This window comes from Dendrobates tinctorius, unplaced genomic scaffold, assembly GCF_039654945.1.
Source record: "Dendrobates tinctorius isolate UK_male_01 unplaced genomic scaffold, ASM3965494v1 ptg000056l, whole genome shotgun sequence".
Taxonomy (NCBI): domain Eukaryota; kingdom Metazoa; phylum Chordata; class Amphibia; order Anura; family Dendrobatidae; genus Dendrobates; species Dendrobates tinctorius.
Window position 1 is genome coordinate 17,032,711 of NW_027361724.1, and position 9,636 is coordinate 17,042,346.

Genomic DNA, 9,636 nt, shown 5'->3' on the forward strand with positions numbered 1-9,636 from the left:
GGCTTATATGCGAGCCATATACCGGGGGTGGGCGGGGGAGGGGGAGCGGGGGTGTCAGAGACCATTCTCACCCCTTCTAGGCACATCTCTGCAGCCCCTGCTTCCCTCTCGGTCGTCTGCTTCCTGTGTTCAGCGGTCACTTGGTACCGCTCATTAAACTCAGGAATATGCGCATATTTATGAGTTTAATGAACGGTACCACGTGACCAAATGCAAGGAAGCAAATGACCGAGGGAGAAGCAGGGACTGCAGAGAAGACAGTGCGCCAGGAGGGGGTGAGTATGATGGGGCAGAGCAATATTCAAATGTCCCCATTCCATCGCTGTCCACCACTGTCTCTCCGGGTCCTCCTGCTATGACGTTCAGCAAAGGGCGCAATGACATAGTTAGTGTGCACCCTCTACTGAACATCACTGCAGAGACCCGGGCGACAGGGCGGTGGACGGCGATGGAACGGGGACAGATAAATATCACCGGTGCCGGGGGCTCAGGACACTGGAACATGGCCCCCAGCGACGGAGAGGTGAGTATGTCTTTTTTTTTTTTAATTGCAGAAGCAGGGGCAGCAGCAAATAAGGGGTATTTATGGAGCATCTTATAGGGCAGCATTAACCCTTGTGCAGCAGCATATTATGTGGGGTATTTATGGAGCAGCATTAACCCTTGTGCAGCAGCATATTATGGGGAGTATATATGGAGCATCTTATGGGGCAGCATTAACCCTTGTGCAGCACCATATTATGGGGGGTATTTATGGAGCATCTTATGGGGCAGCATTAACCCTTGTGCAGCAGCATATTATGGGAGGTATTTATGGAGCATCTTATGGAGCAGCATTAACCCTTGTGCAGCAGCATATTATGGGGGTTATTTCTGGAGCATCTTATGGGGCAGCATTAACCCTTGTGCAGCAGCATATGGGGGTATTTATGGTGCATCTTCTTGGGCCAGCATTAACCCTTGTGCAGCAGCACATGGGGGGATTTATCTATGGAGCATCTTCTTGGACCACCATTAACCCTCGGCTTATACGCGAGTCAATAAGTTTTTCCAGTTTTTTGTGGCAAAATTAGGGGGGGTCGGCTTATACACAAGTATATACGGTAATCCTATTTTGTCCCACCTGTGGAAGAAAATTAGAATTTGTGGAGCCCTCCCTCTGTTTGTAGCTGGGAGAATCAATGTCAATAAAATGATAGTCCTCCCTAAATTCCTATAAATTCTGTCTCCATAGTAGGTCTTTGCCATGATCAACTCCCATTCAGCATCCTTCATATGGGACTCAAACCGACATGAAATGATCGCTCTACAGGGCCCAGGTATGAGGCAGCTGTGGCACTCCCGAATTTCTTAACCTTAATTTAGCTGGCCAACTTCACTTTTTTCAACACTGGATAGGAGATACTCTTGCCTTATTCTGAACACCACCTCGCTCACTGTTCGAGTCTTCAGAGTCTATGAGGGGGTCTTGGAGGCACCAGAACAATACTCATGCTCCTTCTTGCCAAATCACAGACTTGCGGTTCAAGTGTGGAAAGCCATCCATAAGATTTTTCAACTCAAGGACACTGTACCCAAGTCTCCCTTACGGCTAAAAGGTGCTCTTTCCAAATTGCTACATTCTCAATATGCTCAGTTTTGGTTGTACTAGGGGTCAAGAAGACACTGGCACAGGTATATATGCAGGGTTTGTTGCTTCTTTTGATTAATGTTAAAAACTCTATCAAGTGCCCAGACATGCTTTCTTTAGGTATCTGAAACTAAGACATACCCTAAATACCCAGGCTCTCAGACATTCAAAATTCTCACATATCCCCTCATTTGGATCCTAAGTAGCCAAGGACTCAAGGGGTTGATCTCCTTTTTATAAACCCAATTACTAAGCAGGAGAAGCTCTCATTGTCATTTTTGGTTGAGGCCAAATGGAGGACAGTATTATCCTTCACATCAGAAGAGAATTGGAGGGAGGCCTTGCTCTCCCCACAATCTGTTTCACCGGCAATTAATAACAATCTAGTCCAAATGTACAGTCATGGCTAAAAGTTTTGAGAATGACACAAATATTATATTTTCACATGATCTGCTGGCCTCTGGTTTTTATGTGTGTTTGTCAGATGTTTTTATCACATACAGAAATATAATTGCAATCATATTATGAGTAACAAAAGGTTATATTGACAGTTAGAATGAGTTAATGCAGCAAGTCAATATTGGCAGTGTTGACCCATCTTCTTCAGGACCTCAGCAATTCTCCCTGGCATGCTCTCAATCAACTTCTGGATCAAATCCTGACTGATAGCAGTCCATTCTTGCAAAATCAATGCTTTTATTTTGTCTGAATTTGAAGGTTTTTGTTTGTCCACCCGTCTCTTGATGATTGACCACAAGTTCTCAATGGGATTAAGATCTGGGGAGTTTCCAGGCCATGGTCCCAAATTCTCTATGTTTTGTTCCCTGAGCCATTTAGTTATCACCTTTGCTTTATAGCAAGGTGCTCCATCATGTTGAAAAAGGCATTGTTGATCGCCAAACTGCTCTTGGACGGTTGGGAGAAGTTGCTCTTGGAGGACATTCTGGTACCATTCTTTATTCATGGCTGTGTTTTTAGGCAAGACTGAGAGAGAGCCCATTCCCTTGGCTGAGAAGCAACCCCACACATGAATGGTTTCAGGATGCTTGACAGTTGGCATGAGACAAGACTGGTGGTAGCGCTCACCTGGTCTTCTCCGAATAAGCCGTTTTCCAGATGTCCCAAACAATCGAAAAGGGGATTCATCATAGAAAATGACTTTACCCCAGTCCTCAGCAGTCCACTCCCTGTACCTCTTGCAGAATATCAGTCTGTCCATGATGTTTTTCCTGGAGAGAAGTGGCTTCTTTGCTGCCCTCCTTGAGACCAGGCCTTGCTCCAAGAGTCTCCACCTCACAGTGCGTGCAGATGCACTCACACCTGCCTGCTACCATTCCTGAGCAAGCTCTGCACTGCTGGTAGCCGATCCCGCAGCTGAAACACTTTTAAGAGACGGTCCTGGCGCTTGCTGGTCTTTCTTGGGCGCCCTGGAGCCTTTTTGGCAACAAGGGAACCTCTCTCCTTGAAGTTCTTGATAATGCGATAGATTGTTGACTGAGGTGCAATCTTTCTAGCTGCGATACTCTTCCCTGTTAGGCCATTTTTGTGCAGTGCAATGATGACTGCACGTGTTTCTTTAGAGATAACCATGGGTAACAGAAGAGAAACAATGATGCCAAGCACCAGCCTCCTTTTAAAGTGTCCAGTGGTGTCATTCTTACTTAATCATGACAGATTGATCTCCAGCCCTGGCCTCATCAACACCCACACCTGTGATAATGGAGCAATCACTGAAACGATGTTAGCTGGTCCTTTTAAGGCCTGTTTCACACTTCCGTTTTTGTGTCCGCCAAACGGATCCGTTTCCGTTTTTTTGACGGAAACAGATGCCAACGGATCCGTTTTTAAAAAAATGTTTCCGTTTTTTTGACGGATCCGCGGTAACCGTAATGGAAGTCTATGGGACAAAAAAAACGGATCCTGCAAAAAATGGCGGATCCGTTTTTTTACGGAAAACAACGGATTTTGACGGATTTGAAAAAACGGAAGTGTGAAACAGGCCTAAGGCAGGGCTGCAATGATGTTGAAATGTGTTTTGGGGGATAAAGTTCATTTTCTAGGCAAATATTGACTTTGCAAGTAATTGCTGTTAAGCTGATCACTCTTTATAACATTCTGGAGTATATGCAAATTGCCATTAGAAAAAATGAAGCAGTAGACTTTGTAAAATTAATATTTGTGTCATTCTCAAAACTTTTGGCCATGACTGTATAGTCCATCAATGCTACCTGACTCCCAGTAGGTTATATAAAATGGATAGATTCACCACTGCAAATTGCCATCGGTGTGGGAAAGGGGCAGCATATTTTATACATCTGATGGGACATTGCCCTTATATTGTAGACATTTGGAAAGAGGTCATAGCTATCCTCATCGAGATCATACAAGCCCATGTACTGTAACTCCCTGCCCTCAGGTGTGTTTATTAGGAATCCTTGATGCGGAGACCCGGCCTCACTGCTTGCGCACTCTTCTCAGGGAAACCTTGATTTTTTTGCTTCCAATGCCATCACCATGAAATGGATGGATAGAAGATCCCCACTAACTTCACATTGGGTCAATATGGTAAATACTGCAGCTTCCTAAGAGAGGGTGGTATAGAATAACAGACAGTGTCGTTAAAAAATGTGATAAGGTATAGAAGCCTTGGTTTGATTCCCTTTTGACTCACATTAGCCCCCAGGTGATGAAGAGGAGTCTCTCATGATACAGTATGTGATATTTGGTGCTTGACATGGGGGTGTCTTATGGTTTTGGTTAAGATATTAAACCATTGTATGTTAAAGGCAGGGTTATGTTTGCCAGAAAGCATTAATGAGTAATGAGAAATTCTGTTCTTTTATTCTATGATGTAACCTTGTTATGTTAGAAAATAATCAATAAAACAAGTTAAAAAAAAAAAAAAAAAAAAAAAGTTCTCCAGTGAAGACAATCCACTGATCTGTGAAAGTCCGACTGCTGGACACACACAGATGAGTATAAAGATTCCCTGTTCTGCCAAATGGGGAACTTTTATTAACTTTTTTTTATCCCTGTTGCAATGAAACTGCAATGCGACCTCCCCTTCATTCAATCCCTATGGGGCGCTATGCTGTGAATAGGGGATAAGTTATCCCTGTACAAGCAATTTAACGCTCGTGTATCAAACTTGTATACAAGAGAACAAACAAGAATGCCAGTAATAAAAAGGAAAATTGATTCAGCAACGGGACACAAAACTAAACATGGCAAGCATGTAATTTGCTGCCTATATCTGACATTAGAAATGCATTTCAACAAAAAAATGTTAATGTTCTACAAAAAAAAGTTAAGAAAACCTCATTATTATCCCAGCCGAAGCTGCTTGTAAGGTCGGAGGTTGATGCCGCCTGTTGATCCACTAAGAGGAGTTGTGCAAACAGTCGCTGTAACTGCAATGGAATGATGCGAACCTGGATAAGAACAAGACACCGGATAAAATGATTTTAAAACTTTTATGTGACAATATGAGTACAGTGTATGTTTTATTTCTGCTGTTCCCATGTCCATAATTTTGCAGCAGCATTGTCTTCTATTGCCTCCCAATTTCACAACCCTGATTATACTCGTACATTCCATTTTATGTTACTTTTCTTAACCGATTCAAAGTTAGGAATTCCTGCAGCGGTTAAAAAAAGTGATATGCTCATTTTTGAAGTGGCTTCCAGTGGAAAGAAGCCCACTCTCTATACCTCACAATAGAGATCAAAAGATGCTGGCGGCGCGCATGAACGACAGCAATACCGCCGGTGAAGCCGCTGCAGGAAAACAGTCACCGGCGTTTTCCTGAAGCAGCTTCACCTGGGAAAACTTGGCGACTTTGCCGGCATCTAAAAGTCATTGTGTGCGCATTGGCTAAGAACCACTTTTATCCACTGCATCTATCACAGCCCAATAACCCAAACAGAACATACACCCTCTGCAAGAAAATATAATACTCAAGTAATAAACATAGGAATATGATGGTACCTTGGAATCAGGGACATCTTTCTCCTCTAGAGATCCAAGCTCTTCAGGATGCAAAGCAAAAAGGGCTTCTGTTAAAATAAGGACACAAATGATTATGAATAAAAGATGCTCAGTCATCATAATCATTTCTGAGATCTTCGTGATATGGTGGAACATTTGATGATTTAAATATCATAGTTTTGCAGTTGTTTTTAGTGCATAGCTATAAAGTAAAGGGAACTTTTACATATTACAGAACAGAACACAGCCCAATCAAGCCTCAGTGGTGCCGTACAATGGTATATAAGTGCAGCATACTGCAAACCAAGACCAGAAACCCTGCCAGATCTTTGTGCTGTATCACCAGGGAAAAGAAAAAAAAAAAAGGTTTTATTTCTTTTTTTAAACATGAATTGCGTTTTATTTTTGCTAAATTACATAACCCAGAAATTCTGTAGCTGCATATTATATTATTTGCACACTTTACTAGCAGAAATCTTTAAAATGTCTTCCCATTCTGATAACATGTAAGAGAATAAAGAGGGGGCAATCTCATCTGGACAGGCAGGATAAAGATTTCTACTGCTGCTCGATGTAGCTGTTTGTCTAAGGCTGTGTGCGCACGTTGCGTATTTGCTTGCAGAAATTTCTGCAAGGTTTCAGCATCTCTTGGCAGAAAAACGCAGTGGTAAATCTGCGCTTTTTTTATGTGTTCTTAATGCGGTTTTGTAAATCCATAGAGCTAAATAAAGATATATTATTAAAAAAAAAAAAAGAATTGTGATGTCATTTCATTGTTCAAACCTCTTCTTTTTGATTCTCCATTGAAGACCATAATATTATTACATACCATGTTCAAATTAATGTTTACACACACAAAACAACACTTCAGGAATGTCATTGCATCACCTTGCTTTAGTATTCCATTGCGTTTTTGGAGTTTTCACGCATAAAAAAACGCCGCAAAAACGCATCAAAATCGCATCTTGTGCACATAGTCCGAACAATTTAATTTCAATTTCCATATACTTTATTATATATTTCTTAGTTTCCTTAGAAAGATAGCTACAAACAACAGAAGATTTTTTTCTGTTAAATTACATAGGAACCTTATTAAATGCCCCATAAATTATCATTGGAATCCTGTGTCAAAATACTGACTTTGACATTTATGACACCTTGACCTCTGCCGATACAGCAGTTCACAAAGGTTGTTGTTAATTAAATGGCGACTATAGCAGCTGTAGGGTTTGGACTCATCTACCACTTCCCTGTCCTTCATGAAAATACTAGTAGCATTGTACATAACATTTCTAATGCACCTCGGAATTCTGGTGTGAAAAGTAAGGTCTGCAGCAGGGAGTTAAGGTAACAGGTGCTTCCTTGGTTCCGGAGGCCACATAATCTAGTTTCTCCCCTTGGTTCCAGTACTTCATCTTTGGATTTTGCTTTTCTGACATTATTAGCTGTATTGTTTGAAAGGAATGAGAAGTCTTCATCTTCTTCAAAAAGATCCCCAAACATTTCTGATCTTACAGTTTAAACCTGCAAAGTGTAAAAGATTAAAAAAAGTAAAGAACAAGCGACTATAGATACGAGACCTACCATTAATAAGAGGTCGCATTATTTATCACCATATCTGTAATATCTGTATTCTCAGATAATTGTATCTCGGTAATAAAGCCTGGCTCTCATATCTCCTACTCCCTACTCCACCCCAAATGTATTATTGGTGCGGTCTTCCTATTGGGATCCCCACAGATCCCAAAAATGGGTGCCCTGTGTCCCCCATATAGATAGAGCTGTACTGTGCATGTATGACCACTCGAGGTAAGTACTTTGTGTCATGCTGCTCTTGTCCAGTTGGATTCTCTGTGGTAGCTGGTCTGCACTCCTGTGCCTGGCATACTCTGACGTTTACTATTCCCCGTTACATGATCGTGCGACACACACGTCAAGACATCACAAGACCTAGCAAACTCAAGAGGCACCCAGGATGCTGGCAGCAGTAGTGAAGACTACCGTGGTCTTTTTGCTCATCTCAGTGACATCTCTTTATATACAAGTATGGGAAGTGCCCAACCACCACTCCCATAGACAGAGGGTACGGAAAGTATTCAGACCCCCTTAAATTTTTCACTCTGTTTCATTGCAGCCATTTGGTAAACTAAAAAAAGTTCATTTTTTTCTCATTAACGTACACTCTGCACCCCATCTTGACTGAAAAAAAAACAGAAATGAAGAAATGTTTGCAAATTTATTAAAAAAGAAAAACTTAAATATCACATGGTCATAAGTATTCAGAACCTTTGAGTAGACATTCATATTTAAGCTACATGCTGTCCATTTCCTTGTATTCCTCCTTGAGATGGTTCTACTCCTTCATTGGAGTCCAGCTGTGTATAATAAAACTGATAGGACTTGATTTGTAAAGGCACACACCTGTCTATATAAGACCTCACAGTGTATGTCAGACCAAATACGAATCATGAGGTCAAAGGAACTAGCCAAGGAGCTCAGAAACAGAATTGTGGCAAGGCACACATCTGGCCAAGGTTACAAAAGAATTTCTTCTGTACTCAAGGCTCCTAAAAGCACAGTGGCCTCCATAATCCTTAAATGGAAGAAATTTGGGACCAGCAGAAGTCTTCCTAGACCTAGCTGTCCAGCTAAACTGAGTAATCGTGGAAGAGAGGAGAGTGGTGAGAGAGGTAAAGATGAACCCCAAGATCACTGTGGCTGAGCTCCACAGATGTAGTAGGGAGATGGGAGAAAGTTCCACAAAGTCAACTATCAATGCAGCCCTCCACCAGTCGGGCCTTTATGGCAGAGTGGCCAGAAGGAAACCTCTCTTCAATGCCAAATGAAAGCCTGCATAGTTTGCTAAAAAAAACACATGAAGGACTTCCAGACTATGAGAAATAAGATAATCTGGTCTGATGAGATGAAGATAGACCTTTTTGGTGATAATTTTAAGCGGTATGTGTGGATGGAGAAAACCAGGCACTGCTCATCACCTGCCCAATACAATCCCAACAGTGAAACATGATGGTGGCAGCATCTTGATATGGGGGTGTTTTTCAGATGCAGGGATAGGACGACGTTGCAATTGAAGGAAACATGAATGTGGCCAAGTACAGAGATATCCTGGATGAAAACCTCTTCTACAGTGCTCTGGACCTCAGACTTGGCCAAAGGTTCACCTTCCAGCAAGACAATGACCCTAAGCACACAGCTAAAATAGCAAATGAGTGGCTTCAGAATAACTCTGTGACAATTTTTGACTGCCCAGCCAGAGCCCTGATCTAAACCCAATTGAGCATCTCAGGAGAGACCTGAAAATGGCTGTCCACCAACATTCACCATCCAACCTGACGGAACTGGAGAGGATCTGCAAGGAAGAATGGCGGAGGATCCCCAAATCCAAGTGTGAAAAGCTTGTTACATCATTCCCAAGAAGACTCATGGTTGTAGTTCAAAAGGGTGCTTCTACTCAATACTGAGCAAAGGGTCTGAATAATTATGACCATGTGATATCAGTTTTTCTTTTTTAAGAAATTTGCAAAAATTTCTACATTTGTTTTTTTTCAGTCAAGATGGGGTGTAGAGTGTACATCATTAATGAGAAAAAAAATGATCTTTTTTGAATTTACCAAATGGTTGCAATGAAACAAAGAATGAAAACTTTAAAGGGGTCTGAATACTTTCTGTACCCACTACTGCTCCATTCATACATTTGAAAACACTTCCGATCAAACATTTACCATCTGTCCTGTGGGTAGGTGATGTTATTGATGACCCCTTTAAGTGAAATCCTAAAGAAAAACTAAACTCCTTTTTTTTTAATTAAGCAGACACTTGAATTACCTTGAGATTGGTGGAGGTCCAGGCCCGGAGAACTATACTTTCTATTGAATATATATAATCTATGGACCTGTGTGTGCGTTCCTGTCTGCAGAGCTGCACACTTCTCATGGGGCTGTTGTGCGATCGGTAGGGGTCTCAGTACCTGGACCCTCCCCTATCTGCAGGAAATTTAA

The 9,636-nt window shown here is 41.8% G+C and overlaps 1 protein-coding gene across 2 annotated transcripts in view; it reads right to left on the reverse strand.

Annotated features, from left to right (window-relative positions):
- The window catches only part of USP40 (ubiquitin specific peptidase 40), a 99,828-nt gene that overhangs the window by 89,399 nt on the left and 793 nt on the right, over positions 1 to 9,636 (reverse strand). Inside the window, exons 1-4 of one of the 2 annotated variants that reach the window (XM_073577561.1) lie at positions 9,464 to 9,486; positions 6,919 to 7,141; positions 5,618 to 5,685; positions 4,948 to 5,061 (exon numbers count right to left, since the gene is read on the reverse strand). In XM_073577561.1, the coding sequence (XP_073433662.1) occupies positions 4,948 to 5,061; positions 5,618 to 5,685; positions 6,919 to 7,120 (384 nt within the window). In that variant the 5' untranslated portion in view covers positions 7,121 to 7,141; positions 9,464 to 9,486. Of the gene's footprint in view, positions 1 to 4,947; positions 5,062 to 5,617; positions 5,686 to 6,918; positions 7,142 to 9,463; positions 9,487 to 9,636 lie in introns of those variants that run through there. The other variant, XM_073577560.1, reaches the window with a different exon arrangement.